Source organism: Podarcis bocagei, assembly GCF_964188305.1.
Source record: "Podarcis bocagei genome assembly, chromosome: 3".
Lineage (NCBI taxonomy): Eukaryota > Metazoa > Chordata > Lepidosauria > Squamata > Lacertidae > Podarcis > Podarcis bocagei.
In genome coordinates this window covers 79,126,250-79,144,947 of record NC_138127.1, presented here as the reverse complement: position 1 = coordinate 79,144,947, position 18,698 = coordinate 79,126,250, and the positions used below count along the sequence as shown (strand labels likewise).

Here is an 18,698-nt window from a genome sequence, read left to right as displayed (position 1 = left end):
AAAATCATAATAATAAAATGTATGCTTCACTTATGCATACTACAACTAAATTAACTATTGACTTAAATATGCTTACATTCCCCTAATACATGGGATTTTTAAAAGGTAATTATAAAGTCCACTAGCAACATTTAAACTGCTGAGAACTGTGTAAATTCCTTAGGATTACATAGCATCAAGGTGTCTACTGTAATGCATAGACAGTGATAAATCAGCCATTTCGGAAAAGTATGGTGCATGATATTTTCAAGATTTGATAGCATTCTTACAATGCTAGAAGGTTCACACATCACATACCAAGGCAAAGGCCATATTCAAGGTATGGATTTACAGAGGGCAGCTGACCTGTTAAATTTGCTGTTAACCCAATGTGTTGTTCCGCCATCAAAATTGTTAACACACCACAATCAGTTTTGAAAAGACATGCAAGAATGTGTTTGGTTTTCCAATTTGTAAATCAAATAATTTCAAAAGTAATTTGTGCTCCAGAAAAGAAACTCACTTTAAAAATGCAATGTACACGCACAGCAGATCTCTCCTCAATCTGCAGCCATGCCAAGATTTAAGCAGAAGAAGCAGGAAGGAAACTTTCTGGGTAATATCACATGAATAGGAAGCCTTCCAAAAACCTTGTTTCTTTTACTGGCTAATTAACTGAGCACTTTTGAACACCAAGAAGAAGTGGAAGTTTGCTCAACAAGACTGAGGAGTCAGCACAATACCCTCACAGCCTATATAACACCCTAGTGAAAAGCTATCAAGAGGCCATCAATATAGTAGTTATCTAGTCCTGAAGCTTGGAAGATCATCATTCAAGCAGGCAGGTTATTGCCAATACAACAATTTTGATACAAGGGGTTTCTTTGTAAACGTATTTTTAAAAATCTCAATGTTAGCAGTGTAAACTAATCAATTTGGGATAAACCGACATGGCTTAGATATGAGGCGCGGTGCAATTTATAGAAATTGCAGGTCAGAGAGAACATCTTCCAGACCTAATAACCACAGAATGCTGACTGTATAAAGGAGTCATGAACTGCAGTCTCTCTTTCATGTGCCCCTGTCAGCACATGGAGGGCAGCTCAATGACAGAAGCCTTGTGAAGCCGAGACAAAAGCTGACACCAGACAAATTGGTATTTCTGAAGCAAAAATTTAATCACAGTTAAGAATAAAAAGTTCTAACAAAATTTGTGAGATGTAGAGTACACGGGTTTTCTATATCGAACGCCCAAGTTACAAAACACAGACAAGATTTATTTTAAAAAACACTATAGAAACTACATTACTTGCAGTATAACACATTTCAGATACTTTGGAAATCCTAAAACGCTACTGCCCTTTAAAGTTATTGCTCAAAACTGAATTTAGGTTCCTTATTTATTAAGATGCATTATGTCATTTTCACACCATTAACTCGGCTACTAAAATACATTCCGTAAGCAGAATGTTCATTATTTGTTTCTGTACGAAAAGCTTGGTTAACTTGCACTGGGCCCTTTTTTAGAGAAGGGAACCAGAGGAGCAAGAGAACAACTGTCTAGATGAGCAATGATTGGTTCTTGCTGGTACATTAGCATTACGGGGGGGGGGGGGGAGCCACCTGCAGAGGCAAAAAGGGCAGTGACTGACCAATAGGGCTTAGTTTCCCTAAATGGAGCTAAATCCATTTGCTTGAAAGTCGCATTCCAGATTGGGGAAATGTCTCCCGCCACTTGTGAATGCGCTCTATCCTTCATCTGTTTTCAAAGCACACTCAGTATTGCTTTCATATCACACTGTAAATAGAAATGTCTCCCGAGAGTGGTGCAAACCCACAAAGAATGCATTCTCTTCCGTAAGAAGGATAAACTCGTCCTGCGGCTGGTACTTCATAAAATCGGTTCAGAATGTTTTCACGCCAAGCTTCTTTGCCTTGGCTTAATCCTTGGGTAGAGCTGGGGAGGGAGAAAGAGAATAAAATAAGCAATTCAAGGTACATAAGACGTGCTTAACAAATCCTGAATACAGGTGACTCTCAACTTATGCTGGGGTTACATTCCAGGGATAGCACATAAAGCCAACATCACAGAGTCAAAACACATGGAGCCCAATGGTGGGTGGGATTGCCAAAGTCTCTTCCCCCACAAACGCTTCCCAACCCCTTTTAATTTCTCATTGCCAAGCACATAAAGCTGAATGCATACAAGTTAAATGCAGGTTAACTCATGACTATGCAAAAGCCTTTGACTGTGTCGACCACAGCATACTATGGCAAGTTCTTAAAGAAATGGGAGTGCCTGATCACCTCATCTGTCTCCTGAGAAATCTCTATGTGGGACAAGAAGCTCCAGTTAGAACTGGATATGGAACAACTGACTGGTTCAAAATTGGGAAAGGAGTACGGCAAGGCTGTATATTGTCTCCCTGCTTATTTAATTTATATGCAGAATTCATCATGCGAAAGGCTGGGCTGGATAAATCCCAAGACGGAATTAAGATCGCCGGAAGAAATATCAACAACCTCAGATATGCAGATGACACAACCTTGATGGCAGAAAGTGAGGAGGAATTAAAGAACCTTTTAATGAGGGTGAAAGAGGAGAGCGCAAAATATGGTCTGAAGCTCAACATCAAAAAAACGAAGATCACGGCCACTGGGCCCATCACCTCCTGGCAAATAGAAGGGGAAGAAATGGAGGCAGTGAGAGATTTTACTTTCTTGGGCTCCATGATCACTGCAGATGGTGACAGCAGTCACGAAATTAAAAGATGCCTGCTCCTTGGGAGAAAGGCGATGGCAAACCTAGACAGCATCTTAAAAAGCAGAGACATCACCTTGCTGACAAAGGTCCGTATAGTTAAAGCCATGGTTTTCCCGGTAGTAATGTATGGAAGCGAGAGCTGGACCATAAAGAAGGCTGATCGCCGAAGAATTGATGCTTTTGAATTATGGTGCTGGAGGAGACTCTTGAGAGTCCCATGGACTGCAAGAAGATCAAACGCATCCATTCTTAAGGAAATTAGGCCTGAGTGCTCACTGGAAGGACAGATCGTGAAGCTGAGGCTCCAATACTTTGGCCACCTCATGAGAAGAGAAGACTCCCTGGAAAAGACCCTGATGTTGGGAAAGATGGAAGGCAAAAGGAGAAGGGGACGACAGAGGACAAGATGGTTGGACAGTGTTCTCGAAGCTACAAGCATGAGTCTGACCAAGCTGCGGGAGGCAGTGGAAGACAGGAGTGCCTGGCGTGCTCTGGTCCATGGGGTCACGAAGAGTCGGACACGACTAAACAACAACAACAAAACTCATGAGTTACCTGTGTAAAAAGGAATAGATCAGCAGGATCTGTGCCTATTTTACTGTGCAATTTATATTTTGTAAAAACACATACGTTGCCATAGCAATTCCTACTGAAGCCGACAAAATTGATCTACCAATTCACTTTTTTAAAATTGCTGCCAACTCCAGGGAACCTTCACATTCTACAGGTCTGCATCAATTGCTAGCAGCAGTCAAGCGGGTATGAATGGCAGAAGCAATGCTTCAGATCAGGGTGGTCCAACACACAACATGCGGCCCGTGAGGCCTTTCTGGGCGGCCCTTGGCAACTGTGTCTACATCTTAGGCCTGCTACCTCTCGACCACCTTCTTTAGTGACAGAGGAAAAAGAAGGGAGCAGCTGGGCTTGGCAGCGCTCCTGGCTATTTATATTCCTCCACAGGAGGATGGAGAGGGAAATCCTCTTTGCTGCAGGGCTGCATACCAAAAAAGTTACTGTACTGACTTCTGAAACTGCTCTGAATGGAACAGGGTGGCAGGTACAAGGGGAGGCAACATGTATTCTCCCACGGCCCCCTTGGTCTTTACCCACTTTCTTATTTCTTGCAAGGAAGTGGGTGTTAGTTTGCCATGCGTCATGCCTTGATCTGACCAGCCTCTTTACGTAGCAGGGCTTGCCCTTCCCTTAAAAAAATTCTTTATTAAGCCACCTCAAGGCAAGAGGTGCTCTGCTAGTGGGAAACTGCATATCATGTGAAGCTAAGCACTTCATCTGCAGAGAATCTGGGAGTCTGGAGTATGTGTTTGCCTTGTGACTGGTTTTTGTAAAAGGTGAAAGCTGATGTCTTTGACAGAAGCCCAAAGGGAAATTTAAGAAGCCATATCTCCTTTGCTTCCCCTATATTCTCCATGCAGAAAAAGTTTCTTCCTCAGGAGCTGAGGTCTGCTGAAACCACAGGAGAAACGCCACAGGCAAAAACAATTAGCTGCAATTACCTTTTACCCTCCATTTGCAGAGAAGGGCATTTCCAGGCATGTCTATTAAGTTGCTCTGATTGTAGGGCATGCTTACCTGGACTCCGGAAATGTGTATCAGCATCAAATGGGAAAGCAGTTATGAGAAAGCCCAAGAAGATACAATAAAACTGCTACCCTCTTGTTGGCTAAGTATCTTGAAATGAATGTCACTCAACATCTCAAGAATGTCAATCATTTCATGGAAATGGCTAGAGCATTACACTAAGAATTCTCAACAGTGAGTGGAAGCACTAAGCAAAGCTGACATTCAAATACCAAACTAGTTTAATATCCTGGAGCTCTACGGCAGGAACCAAAATGTTACAGGGTTGGGCTGGGAGTAGCAAATGTATTGTGCTTAATGCTGTGATGGCAAGTAGCTTGGCTAGCAAGCCCTCTAGGAGCAGATCATGGGCTAACTGTAAGACTCGAAACTTAGCAGCAATGTGCTTTATTTAAAAAAAAAACAACACAAATGGTGCAGCCTGGCACTTCCACTTATCTACAGAGATCTTAAGTGAAGTGTTTTGAGACTTTTAGCCCTGGACAATCATTCTAGAAGCATAAAGTAGTACAACAGCAAGGCCACTTTCAGCCAATACACCAACAGCTGTCAACCACTGCTTTAGTAGACAGTGCATTAAAATTGGCATAACCCATTTCTTATTTTTAAACTTGTTTGTTTTTTGCAGTGGTTCCTTGTGCTTTACTTTGTTTTGGTCTATTGCTATAGCACAGAAAACAGCAGTGCTGCTATGCAAAGATGTATTAACAGGAGGGAAAACTGGGCAGCTCCCCAGGGCAGCCAATGGGGACAGGCAGCAACAAGCGTTCTGAGGCACTGTGCAGATTAGTAGCCTCCTTTCAGATGGTGCAGGAGGACTTTTGCTTTTTGCTGGCACAGAAAATGGAATAAATCTGTATGAGGAGAAGGAGGTAGTGGTGATGGTGAACAGAATCCCCATCTGATTGGCGGTGCTTTTCTGGCCAATGAGCATGCAACAGGGCTCCAGTCTGGGCAGGTTGACATGTGAGTTCGAGTCTCCTTGCCATGTTTGGTTTATTTTACTTTGAGTCACCCCACTGCCACTATTAGGATAGATAGATTCTAGGGTGGTAGGATCTCCTTCCTTGCCCTGAACCAGGGGGAGCAAAAGGCTGCAACCAGCAGGGCAGGGATAGACTGGTAGACTGGCTTGGATGTGAGCGAGATGCCTGGGCAGCAGCTACTGAAGAGACAGCCACAGAATCAGGAGGCAGCCCTGCAATATAGAGCAAACCTTCCCTCACCTGAGCCTTCTCCCTCAGCTGTCTTGGCATGGAGAAAAACGGTGGGAGCAGCAGGTCTCTTCTGCCCAGGGGCAACACTGCTATAAATACATCCCTATTTCAATGGCCTTCATTCAGCAGCCATAATTCATTATTACGACGCTTTATGCAGTGTTTGCTTCCCTAATCTAGCAATAACCTCAAAAAACAGTATTACAGGATAATTTCTAACTCTTGATGTGACAGTCAACGCTAAAAGTAGCAGATCACTGTCTGATGTGAAAAAGGCATACTGAATTATTAAATTATCAATCAGTAATGAGGCAAAAGGCTTAACCAGGGAGGACTATGGGTTGGAAAAACAAGAATGTCAAAATATTTTATAGAAATACTAACATGTGATCTGCACAATATTAGAAAGAGTTGTTTGAAGGGGGGAAATAGTGTTTGAAGACTGTTCTCAAGAGTTCTAAAGATACGTTTGGTGAAAGTCATTTTAAGCACAGATAAGCACCAGCAGAGCAATATTTCTGACAAATACAAGGATGAGAAGAGATTCAGTTTATAAAGCTGATTTTGAAAGAACAAGGATTCCAATCCTTCAAAGCTGCCTTTGAAAATGTTCAGGTTTGTGAACACATGAATTATCTGTTTTGAGGATATAGCACTGCCAGGAATCAAATATCAATCAGCTGAAACCAAGACAAGTTAAGACCCTACCAGCACTGACGGATTATCTGCCAGACCAGAGATACTAGACATGTATAAAAAGATTAACGAAGAGAGGACTTAGAAATAAAGTGATGCCAAAGTCCATCTGCTACTGTTTTACTGTATTGTGGAGGCACAGAATGATATAAATGGAAAATACAGTCCAAAGAGATTTGCCACATTGCTGCAAGGGCAGCAAATTGAAGAAAAGGGAAGAAAAGAAAAGAACTCAAAACACAGTTCTCCCTGTAAAGAATGGCTTGTAGAAAGAATGGCTTATGAAACTTTTACTTGTCCTCAAAATGATTAGAAAATACCAGGAAGCCACTTTTTAAAAACAAAACAAAACTGTATAAACACACAAGCAAAACTCTCCTCAGTCTGCAAGCATGCAAAGATTTAAGCAGAAGAAGCAGGAAGGAAACTTTCTAGGTAAGATCACATGACTAGGAAGCCTTCCAAAAGCCCTGTTTCTTTTAGTGGCTAATTACAGAGCACTTTTGCACCACAAGAAGAAATAGACATTTGCTCAAAAAGACTGAGAAGTATACCCTCAGCCTATAACACCCTAGTGAAAAGATATCAAGAGTCCATCAATACTGAAGTCCTGAAGCTTGGAAGATCATAATTCAAGTGTGTTGCTGCCATTATGGGATACATCCTAACCTACTTCTATCTGAAGAAGTGTGCATGCACACGAAAGCTCATACCAAGAACTAACTTAGTTGGTCTTTAAGGTGCTACTGGAAGGAATTTTTTTATTTTGACGATGGCAGACCAACACGGCTACCTATCTGTAACTACTTCACAGGGTTGTTAATGTGGATACAAACAGAGGCAGACGAGTTATAAAGCCAAATGGTGCAAGTAATGGTTACAAATACTTTGCAATGGTTCTGATGCTACTGTTTACTTACCCCAAGTAAATTACGTGGCACATATCCCTCTTTGTCATTTAGTTGTGCCCACCACCACTCTATTTCTTCTTCATCTTCCCGGCGAAGAACCATCATGCAGTCTCCTCCTTTCATGGACAGTTCATCATCGTTCTGAGCTTCATAATCCCAGAGAGCATACACCACTCCTTTGTTCATTATTCCCATTTTCTCTTGCACTCCTGCAACGGAGAAGAGAGTACTAAGCAACCGAATCGTAACAAAACATTTCTTCATTTTAATGTTCCAATATGGGAACTGCAGTTTGCTGTGGTCTTTCCATTAACTGTAAGACAATTCTAATCTTTGTGCTAGTTGTAAACCTAATAGAGCTTTTCCAAAAGGCTGTAGGGAGTTCCCAACCAATTAATGGAGCAATACACAAACTAGAAAGAAACACAAAGTGCGGGGGGGGGAATCTCCTATCTGGAAAGCATGTGAAAAGACTTCCTAAAACAGCAACAATTAGCACACCATCTGTGTTGCTATTGCTTCTACAAAGTAAAAAATTGTGTCCAAAAACTGTCCAAAGTAAAAGTAGTAACCTTAAAAAAATAAAGAAGAGACCAATAATTGTTGTCCATGGAAAAGTTATGGGAAAACAAAAGAGGACCAAATAATATTTTGTTTTGTTTTGAACCAACTAAGGTTATATTTGGTAAACTACATTACTAGAGGCCAGGGACTTGACATGCTTTCTGATCCATAAATCAGAACAGAAGCAATCCTTATTCTTTGGCTTCTAAACCCATGGAGGAAAACCACATTGGTGGGAATCTGGAGAAAGGACTTTTCTGTTGTGATGTCCACTATTATGGAACGTTCTCCATAAGAAAAAAGAAAAAAGCCATGCAACTACTTTGGAGTGCTTTCACCAACAGTTGGAAGACCCCTCTGTTTATCTTGACCTTCCCTAAGCCAGTGAACTCCACAGCTGAGTGGGGATTTGAACCCTGGTCTCTGTGGTTCGAATCCCACAGTCTTAACCAGAACACCACACTAGTACATACCATAAAGAAACTGAGAGCACTGCGTGTAGCCTTCTTCCATTTCTTCACACTTGTCTGCCGCAGTCTGCAGGTCACTGTAGGTTGTGGCAAAAACAGCAGCACCCGATTCCACTAAGAATTTGCACACTTGGACGTTATTGCAAGATGCTGCACAGTGCAGGGGCGTCCTGGGGATTGCAAGGAGGAAGCAAAAGTGACAGAATGTTCTGACTGCCTTCGACTATTAAAATGTGAAAAATAGGGAAATTAAAGCTTGGTGGCGGGGGAGGAATTCCTGATTCTTAGGACAGCTTAGCGTTATGTATGCAGAGGCTCTCCAGGGCTTCAAACATGGCTCTCTCTTTCGCTCAGCCCTACCTGGAGATGCCAGGATTGAGCCCCGAACCTTCCGCACGCAAAGCAGATGCTCTACTAATGAGCTTCATCACTTCCTCTTACCAACAACTACTTCGAGTGTCCAAAATGGGCACCCACTTTCATGCATTCATTCTACAATATCCAATTTCAGCTTGAAGAGACATGCTTTTGCCATCTATAATCCCAAACATCCCTTCACTCAGCTGCCAATATGTCTGACAGTACAGGAAGTGTCTTGTTTGAGACCAGTGTGTCCCCAACCTTTGGTCTCCAGCTGTTTTTGGACTACAACTCCCATCAGCCCTTGCTAGCAAGACCAGCACTCAGGGATGATGGGAATTGCAGTCTGAAAAAACAGCTGGAGACCCAAGGTTGGGGAAACACTGGTTTAGACAGAAGACAAAAGCTTCATTTCAGAGCTGTTCAGACCACCAACTTCTGTTCGACTAGTGCCCACTCCTCCCCTCCAGGAAACGGAACAAAAAACACAAGAAAAGCAGCAATATTAGTGGGATTGTCATATCTGAATGCTAACCTGAACAGCGTAAGAACCGTCAGGTTAGAATGCTCTGTTAAGAAGCCAAAAATTGTCCTTACCATCCATCGCTATCTGCAGCATTTACGTTGACACCAAACTGGACCAGGAATTTCACAATCTCTGTATGGCCAGCACACACAGCATTGTGAAGCGCAGTGATGCCCTCATCATTGGGCAAGCTGGGATCTTCAACCTGTAGAGAGAGAAACAGAGACACTGGGTGCTAAGTTTAAGATTTCCATTAATCCCAGTGCCTTTTCATACATCCCAGTTTGTTGGTGTAACTCTACTACCACCTGAAAGTGTTCAAATGTGGAGCTCTCCTATACTGTTTCTTGAATGGCTGTAACCAAGAATTCATGCAGCTATGAATGCAGCTTTAGCCCTCAATATGGGGAAACATGGAATTTATACCTCGTAGATGATCCGCTGAACAAGGTCAAATTCTCCTTCAAGAGAGGAATCAAGAAGCAAAGCAAGGGGGTTGAATTTCACTCGCATTCCATGGGCAATCCTCTCTGAGCCAACTTTGCGCAGATTGGTCCTCTTGCCCTGGAGAGGAAAAGACGGCAAAATAGTTTGTAGGGGCTTTTTGCAATGGAAAAAAAAATCCAAAATGATTAAAAACTGATACAATTAGCACAATTCCACCTCCTTGGGAATCTAAAAGCTTTGATCTACAATAAACAATAGTAGCATTGTGCTGAAAATCTCAATTAGATAAAAAGAAACGCCTCAATTGCATAAAAAGAAGTTTGCATACTCCACCCGCAGAAATATTTCCCAAATGTAACCATTGTTATCAGTAAACCATGTCCAAACAGTGCTAGAGTCCCAGACACAAGCGATTTCAAGAAAGGGAGGAGCACAGCAATGTGAACAATAGGGAGTCGCTGCCATAATCATAGAGTTGTAGACCTGGAAGGGACCATGAGGGTCATCTAGTCCAACCCCCAGCAAATGAAGGAATCTTTTGCCCAATGTGGGGCTTGAACCCACAACCCTGAGATGAGGAGTCTCATGCTCTACTAACCGATAGATCCCAGATTATGGCTGGAATGAGGAAAGCAGAAGCAAGGTACAAAGGGTGCCGAGAAGGAGCAGAGGGATAAAGATGTGAATACACACATCAAACAAAGACAAATAAAAAGTTGCCATGTGTGTTTTTCTTTGGCCACAGGGGGTTTCCCATATTCATCAAAATATATTTTAGTTTGAAGTGGTGGGGCCAAGAATGACTGTGGTTTGAGGGAAGAGCCAAGGGGTCCATTTAGAGACCATGGGTAGGCAAACTAAGGCCCGGGGGACGGATCCAGCCCAATCGCCTTCTAAATCTGGCCCATGGAGGGTCCAGAAATCAGCATGTTTTTACATGAGTAGAATGTGTCCTTTTATTTAAAATACATCTCTGGGTTATTTGTGGGGCATAGGAATTTGTTCATTTCTCCCCCCCAAAAAAATATAGTCCAGCCCCCACAAGGTCTGAGGGACAGCGGACCGGCCCCCTGCTGTCAGGGAACTGCCATCAGAGCATCAGGTGGTGGAGGGACTCAGGCAGGATGAAAGAGACTCAACTGCTGAAGCAGGGACCAGCAGGGGGAGGAGTGGGTCTCTGAGGGAATGCGAGCAGGAGGGAGGGCTCAGGGAGGCTTCCAGCGAAAACAGTGGGGAGGTATCGGAGTCTCCCATAGGGAGACCCATACCTCGCAGGAAACTGTCACGCCGTGAGTCCAGGAGACGCGTTTCCGTTAAGGAACTTCTTTGTTGGAAACGCTTCCGCAGACAGCCACTGTCGGACTCTACTAGTGACTAGAGCAGACATGTCTGAGGAGCTCCGTCACACACGGAGGTTTGTGGGGGCGCACAAACTCTGAGGGAGCACGTTTTCACGCACAAGCAGCTAATCAAACCCTCACAGCAGTCCGACAGTCTTTGTACGCTGCCTGTGCAAGAGAAGGCATCATGAGCGAACCAACCGGAACCGGAGGAGCAGGGGCTGGAGCTGGTCCAAGCTTGGAAGATAGATACCGAGCGTTGGAGGTTCAACTGGCCCTGCAGACGGCGAGGCTGGAGGAGAGAAGGGCTCAGGATGCAGACAAGAAGGGGAGAGCCACTCAATTCCCCAGAAAGGTACCAGGATTGGTGCAGAAATTTGGGGGGGACCCCAAGGACTACCATGCTTTTAGGACAGAGATGCAATATGCCCTTAATGTGCAGTTCGATGAGTTCCCTGATGAGGAATCGCGAGTTGCTTTTGTAATTGGGCATCTTGAGAAAGGGGCTAGAGACTGGGTGCGACCCCTAATGGCAACGCACAATGACATACTAAAGGACACAATGAAGTTCTTTCGTGCAATGGATATCATGTTTTCCAGCGATATTGAGGAAGGGGTGGTGCGCAGACAGCTAATGGCTTGTAAGCAGGGGAGTCGATCTGTCCGTGAATATTGGACTGAGTTTACCATGCTGATTCACAGACTGAGTTGGGATTTATCGGCGGCACCCGTTCAAATGCTATTTGAAGAAGGTCTTTCTTCGGGGGTGAAAGACGAGCTGGCACGGAGCCCCAGGGCGGAGTCTATGGATCAGCTGACCAAATCTGCGCTGACCATAGGAGCGCGGCAGGAGGCAAGAGCCTTGGAGAGGCGGGAAGGGAGAGGGGAACGTTGGAAGGAGTTCCGCATTCCAGACATTCCTGAGCCAGCTTTCCCGCCGGCAGAGCCGATGGAAATCGGAACAGCGCGCGCGCGCGCATTTTCAAAAACCAGCGAGGGAGCTAAGAAGGAGGGAAAGGGCCCCCGGAAATGCTATCTCTGCCAACAGCCAGGCCACTTTGCCAGAGTCTGCCCCCAGAGGAAGGAATGGCAAGGGATGGTGGGAGCTGTTGAGGGGGGAGAAGAAGGGGGAGCGGAGCAGGTAAAAGCCAACGCCTGGTTGCCACAATTGGGGCACTGCAGCCAGGCCAAAGAGCAGTGAAAGTGCCCGTGCCAGAAGCTCCTCGACCTGCTCTAGTGATTGAAGTGTCGCTAGAGCTGCAGAATGGGCACCCCCTAAAAATAAAGGCGCTATTGGACTCAGGCAGCTCCTGCAATTTTATGAGCAAGGAGTTTGTTGCTGAACACCAGATACAGACCATCCCTTTAAGCAACCCCCTGCAGGTGACCACGATTGATGGCAGGGAGTTGTTGGGAGGAGGAGTCCGCTTGCAGACTGTCCCAATGATAATGAGGGTGGCAAGGCACACAGAACTGATAGCGTTTAATGTGGCCACCCTGGGAGGCGCTCCCATTATTTTGGGAATGAGCTGGCTAGCTCTACATGATCCGCTGGTTGGCTGGCATCAAAGAGTGGTGTCCTTTGGTTCAGCACATTGCCTAGAACACTGCAAAGGGGAGAAGGGTTCAGTAGGGGCCCAAGCCACCCTAGCAGGGACTGAAGTAATGGGGAAGGTGAAGGTACCACCACAGTATGCAGATCTCAGCGACGTGTTCAGCGAGAAGGAAGCTGACCAACTACCACCTCATAGACCCTTTGATTGTCAGATCAATTTACTCCCTGGAGCACAGCTTCCCGTGGGCAAGTTGTATGCCATGTCAGACAGGGAAATGCAGGAGTTGCGAGGGTTCATTGACAAGAACCTGAAGAGAGGCTTCATCAGAGAGTCCAAAGCAGCAGGGGGGAGCCCAGTGTTCTTTGTGGACAAAAAAAATGCGGACAAGCCGAGACTTGTATGTGATTTTAGGCGGCTGAATGCAGTGACTGAACCGGTGGCGTTCCCTATGCCCAGAATTGATGATATTTTGACCATGGTGAGGAAGGGAAAGATTTTCACAAAGCTGGATCTAAGGGGGGCGTACAACCTGATACGCATAAGGAAAGGGGATGAATGGAAAACCACCATGTTTACCCCTTTGGGGGCGTTTGAATACCTCGTTATGCCATTTGGATTACAAGCAGGCTCCGCGTGTTTTCAATCTTTTATGAACCACGTGCTGGGCCCTTTGCTCTACAAGAATTGCGTTGCCTTTCTTGATGATGTGTTGGTGTATTCTGAGAATGAGGAGCAACATGTGAGAGACGTCAGAGAAGTGTTGAGCAGACTGCAAGCCAACAGGCTGTGGGTCAAACTGGAGAAGTGTCGGTTCCATACCAAGGAGGTGGAGTTCCTGGGGTACCGCCTGTCAGACAAGGGATTGGCCATGGATCCCGGCAAGGTACAGGCAGTGCTGGAATGGAAAACACCCAAAACCAAGAAGGATGTGCAGAGGTTCCTAGGGTTTGGAAACTTTTATCGTAAGTTCATCCGCAACTTCGCCCATCTGACGGCGCCCATCACTGACTGTCTCAGCAGTAAGAAGAAGTTTGTATGGACGGCGGAGGCGGGGCGAGCGTTTGAGGAACTGAAAAGGGCCTTCGCCTCTGAAGAACAACTTCTGCATGTGGATTTACGAAAGAAGCTAAGGGTTGAAACAGACGCATCTGACAGAGCCATAGGGGCGGTGCTTCTTCTGCAGCCGGGGAAGGAGGAGTCGGAGTGGCGTCCGTGTGCCTTCTTCTCGCGGAAGCTGAACAAATCCGAGAGGAACTACACGGTGTACGACCGAGAACTGCTTGCTATTCATGAGGCGTTCCGGAGATGGAGGCATCTGCTAGTTGGTGCACAACATAAAGTGCAAGTGTGCACGGACCATAAAAATCTAGAGTACTGGAGAACGGCGCGAGTGCTCAACCAAAGGCAGTTGAGATGGGCCCAAGAGTTCTCCAAATTTAACTTTGAGATTTGTTATGTGCCAGGCCCAGAGAATGTTAGGGCGGACGCTCTCTCACGCAAGCCTGAATATTTGGAGGGGGAGGGAGCACCCGAAGAAACCCATATCATTCCAGAGGACCGCTGGGTGTGTGGGGCGACTTTGGTGGGGCAAAGGGAATTGGTAGAGGGTACGGTGCAGGATGCATACGCCCAGGGGAAACTCAGGGATCTCAGAGGGGAGGAAGACAAACCCGGTGGTTTTGAGGAGAGAAATGGGGCATTGTATTATAAGGGAGCGTTATATATACCTGAAGGGGAATTGAGGGAGAAAGTACTCAAGCAGCTGCACGATAGCCCCACAGCAGGGCACTTTGGGCAACACAAAACCATGTGGCTGGTTACCAGGGAATTTTGGTGGCCCAAGGTCAGGGAAGATGTGCGGGAGTATGTGAGAGGGTGTGAACAATGCCAAAGAGCCAAGGGGGAGAGGCAGGCGCCGGCTGGTTTATTAGAACCACTGCCCACACCTGAGAGACCGTGGGAAGCAGTGGCAATAGATTTCATGACTGATCTGCCAAGGTCTAGAGGGAAAACAGCCATCATGGTTGTAGTAGACCTGTTAACTAAAATGGCCCACTTCATAGCCTGCTCACATGCGGTTACAGCAGAAGAAACCGCCAAATTGTTTGTAGAGAATGTGTTTAGGTTGCATGGCGCCCCCTTGAGGGTGGTTTCAGACCGAGGGAAACAATTTACTTCCAGGTTCTGGAGGAAGCTCATGAGCTTACTGCATGTAGAGGTTAATTTCTCGACGGCCCGTCATCCTGAAACCAACGGGCAGGCGGAAAGAGCAAATGGGGTTCTCCAACAATATTTGAGGTGTTATGTTAATGACAGAGAGAATGATTGGGTGGAGAAGCTGGCGTTGGCAGAATTTGCCTACAACAATGCAGAGAACGTGTCCACGGGGATGAGCCCCTTTTTGGCTAATCACGGGTGCCATCCCAGAGCCTTCCCAGGGGGGGAGGGGGAGAACTGGAGCGTTCCAGCTGCAGAACAGTTCGTGGAAGAAATGGAAGCGATCCATCGCCAGCTCCAACTCAACTTAAACAGGGCTAAGGAGGAATATAAGAGGCAAGCAGACAAAAACAGAAGGGAAGGTGAAAGCATCAGGGTGGGGGACCAGGTGTGGCTGTCAACCCAAGGGTTGCCATTCAAAGGAGGTTGTAAGAAATTAAGACCCAAAAGGCTGGGTCCGTTTGAAGTCATACAGCAGGTCAATCCAGTGGCTTTCAGGCTCCGGTTACCGAACCACATGAAGCTGCACCCAGTTTTTCACAGGTCGTTGCTGTCACCGTATAGAGGAGACAGTGAGGGGAGGGTCACTAGGGGACCAGCAATGGAGGAGAAGGAACACAGCTACCATGTAGCGGAGATCCTCGATTCCAGGTGGAAGGGAGATCAAGTAGAGTATTTGGTAATGTGGGAAGGGGAACCGGAGTCGGAAAACACCTGGGTTAGGGCAGAGGATGTCAATGACGAGGTTTTAATAGAGACTTTTCATCAGAGGTTCCCACGTAAACCTCAGCCTGTAGCGAGGTTCCGAAGGGAATACTTTGCCACCACCGACGAGGAAGAGGAGTTGGAGGGGTTCCCAGATTCTGAAGAGGAGGAGGATTCAGCTGGCCAGGACGACGATCGATGGAGAGAATTGTTCGAGACGTCAGAAGATGAGGAAGATTCGTTTCGGGGTTTTAGCCCTTCACCTCCCAGGGGGGAGGAATTGGGAGGGGGTGAGGGGGGCCCTGGAGGGGAGGTGGATGTCAGGGAACTGCCATCAGAGCATCAGGTGGTGGAGGGACTCAGGCAGGATGAAAGAGACTCAACTGCTGAAGCAGGGACCAGCAGGGGGAGGAGTGGGTCTCTGAGGGAATGCGAGCAGGAGGGAGGGCTCAGGGAGGCTTCCAGCGAAAACAGTGGGGAGGTATCGGAGTCTCCCATAGGGAGACCCATACCTCGCAGGAAACTGTCACGCCGTGAGTCCAGGAGACGCGTTTCCGTTAAGGAACTTCTTTGTTGGAAACGCTTCCGCAGACAGCCACTGTCGGACTCTACTAGTGACTAGAGCAGACATGTCTGAGGAGCTCCGTCACACACGGAGGTTTGTGGGGGCGCACAAACTCTGAGGGAGCACGTTTTCACGCACAAGCAGCTAATCAAACCCTCACACCTGCTGAAAAAGTTTGCTGAACCCTGATTTAGACCCTGTGCCCATTGGGACCTGGCTGCTTGAAATACAGCTCAGATCCTGTCACGCTATCACAGAACCAAAAAGTTGGAAGGGACTCAGGATTTCTGTGTTCAGTGCTTATTTCGTAACCAGATATCCCCAGCTGGTTGAGAAGCAGCAATAAACACTATTCAGAGGCATATGTAAATTTTATTAAATGTCAGGATATAAAAGAACCATGTTTATTTTTGTTCAATTCATACCACAGGAGAGAGGAGGGTGACTCTTCTCTTCTTTGCAGAATCTACTTTCTTGCAAAAACTGGTGTGTGTGTGTGTGTGTGTGTGTGTGTTTAAGTACACAATTAATACCAGTCAATCCCAACGTTGCTAGACTGGGGTTACTTATTAACATAATGCTGGCACAGCTCAAATAGCACTTCCAAGGGGCAGTTATATCCAGTCCCAAAACATGCTAGAGAATTTAAAGCAGCAGGGCAAAAACTGTGGGAGGAATGAATGTTGAAGCTGGCCCAAAAGTGTGGGAGATGTCAAGTGGGGTAAAAAAGAAGCAAAGACTTGTGTATGAGCACGACACACACAGACAGGATATGTGACAAAGGCACATTGTGTGAAAAGGGTGGGGCAACAGCTGCCAATGAGCACTGCATGTGCCACCTGAATACATTACAAATCTGACATCAGCGCACAGTGAAAAGGAAGGAAGAAGTGACTCACAATGTCGTCTTCTCTTCAACTACTCTAGAATCAACAGAATGCAAAACTTTGAAACATCCTAATGGTTAGAATTCCAACAACCCATGCCTCATTTCGCAAGATACTAGTTGCACAGGCAACTAACTCAAAACTGGCACAGAGCAAAACATGTTCCAGGAGTGCATTATTAATGTCCAGGCCCTGGTAACAAACTAGCCTAGACTATGAAAACTGTGTAGCAAGGTGGAATTTGGAGATCTTTCCCCTATATTCCAAACTAATGGTCTATGACAGGGGTCAGCAAACTTTTTCAGCAGGGGGCTGGTCCACTGTCCTTCAGACCTTGTGGGGGGCCGGAGTATATGGGGAGGGGGGAGAACGAATTCCTATGGCCCACAAATAACCCAGAGATGCATTTTAAATAAAAGCACACATTCTACTCATGTAAGAACACCAGGCAGGCCCCACAAATACAGTGGTGCCTCGCAAGACGAAATTAATTCGTTCCGCAAGTCTCTTCGTCTTGCGGTTTTTTCGTCTTGCGATGCACGGTTTCCCATAGGAATGCACTGAAAATCAATTAATGCGTTCCTAGGGAAACCGCCTTCAGACCAGGTCCGGGGACAGTCTGTCCCCTGACCTCTTCTGAAGGCTGGGGGGGGAGGGCTTTTCTTCCCACCCCCAGCATTTTAAAAAACCCCGGGACAGCGGAGGACTTCTCCGCTGTCCGGGGCGATCTTAAAATGCTGGCGGGCGGCATTTTAAAATCGCCTGGGACAGCGGAGGACTTCTCCGCTGTCCGGGGCGATGTAAAAGCCCCTGGGAAGGCAGGCAGGGGGGACAAAGACTTTTGCCCCCCGCCCGCCTTCAGAAGAGGTCCTGGACCTCTTCTGAAGGCGGGCGGGGGGCGAAAGTCTTTGCCCCCCCCCCGCCTGCCTTCAAAAGCTCTCCCGGGAAGGCAGGCAGGGGGGAGCAAAGACTTTCGCCCCCCGCCCGCCTTCAGAAGAGGTCCTGGACCTCTTCTGAAGGGGGGCGGGGGGCGAAAGTCTTTGCCCCCCCCCCGCCTGCCTTCAAAAGCCGTCCGGGAAGGCAGGCAGGGGGGAGCAAAGACTTTCACCCCCCGCCCGCCTGCGCCTCCGCCTCGGATGGAAGCGATCGTGCGTGCATCGGAGGAGGAGAAGCCTTGATCTCGCCGCCGTACCTGCGCTGCTTAGCTCCTGGATGCCCGGACCAAGGAGCAAGGCGCCGCCCCGATCGCCTGCTTTCTTCCACCCCAGCCCCCTGCGGGATCGATGCCTGGAGGATCGCTGCCTCTGCAGGGCTCTCGCCCGGAGGTTTCCTTCCGCGAGCTCCAGGCACCGATCCGCTGACGGCGCCGGTGAAAGGGGCCCGCCCACATCAGGACGGGAGAAAGGGAAAGGCATCGCAGAAAAACGAAAGCCACGCCTTGTCTCTTTCGACCGGTTCAAGTCCCTCTCTCCCTTCGCGGAGGCTGTCAGAGTAAGCGCGGCTTCTCTCTCACCGTCTGGGCTGCGTCTCATTCACAACGGTGAACGATGCAGCAGCTGCTCCCGCGTGCGGGGTGTGTGTGGGGGGGGGAGAGCTGCACCTCACGGAATTCTGCCTTCCGTGCAACTCTTAAAGGCACAGCGACCCTCTCAGGACCTGATCGAGACGCTGCGCCTGGGGACAGAGCAGAGAGGTGCCCTTTCCCTCTGCATTCAGCACACTGTTGTGAATGAGACGCAGCCCAGACGGTGAGAGAGAAGCCGCGCTTACTCTGACAGCCTCCGCGAAGGGAGAGAGGGACTTGAACCGGTCGAAAGGGACAAGGCGTGGCTTTCGTTTTTCTGCGATGCCTTTCCCTTTCTCCCGTCCTGATGTGGGCGGGCCCCTTTCGCCGG

The 18,698-nt window shown here is 47.2% G+C and overlaps 1 protein-coding gene across 2 annotated transcripts in view; it reads right to left on the bottom strand.

Annotated features, from left to right (window-relative positions):
• Window positions 1-1,136: 1,136 nt before the first annotated feature.
• The window catches only part of TP53BP2 (tumor protein p53 binding protein 2), a gene marked incomplete at its 5' end in the record, with an annotated part of 68,119 nt that continues 50,557 nt past the window's right edge, over window positions 1,137-18,698 (bottom strand). Inside the window, 5 exons of one of the 2 annotated variants that reach the window (XM_081186360.1) lie at window positions 1,137-1,936; window positions 7,176-7,375; window positions 8,204-8,370; window positions 9,158-9,291; window positions 9,513-9,650. In XM_081186360.1, coding sequence (XP_081042486.1) covers window positions 1,895-1,936; window positions 7,176-7,375; window positions 8,204-8,370; window positions 9,158-9,291; window positions 9,513-9,650 — 681 coding nt within the window. In that variant the 3' untranslated portion in view covers window positions 1,137-1,894. Of the gene's footprint in view, window positions 1,937-7,145; window positions 7,376-8,203; window positions 8,371-9,157; window positions 9,292-9,512; window positions 9,651-18,698 lie in introns of those variants that run through there. The other variant, XM_081186361.1, reaches the window with a different exon arrangement.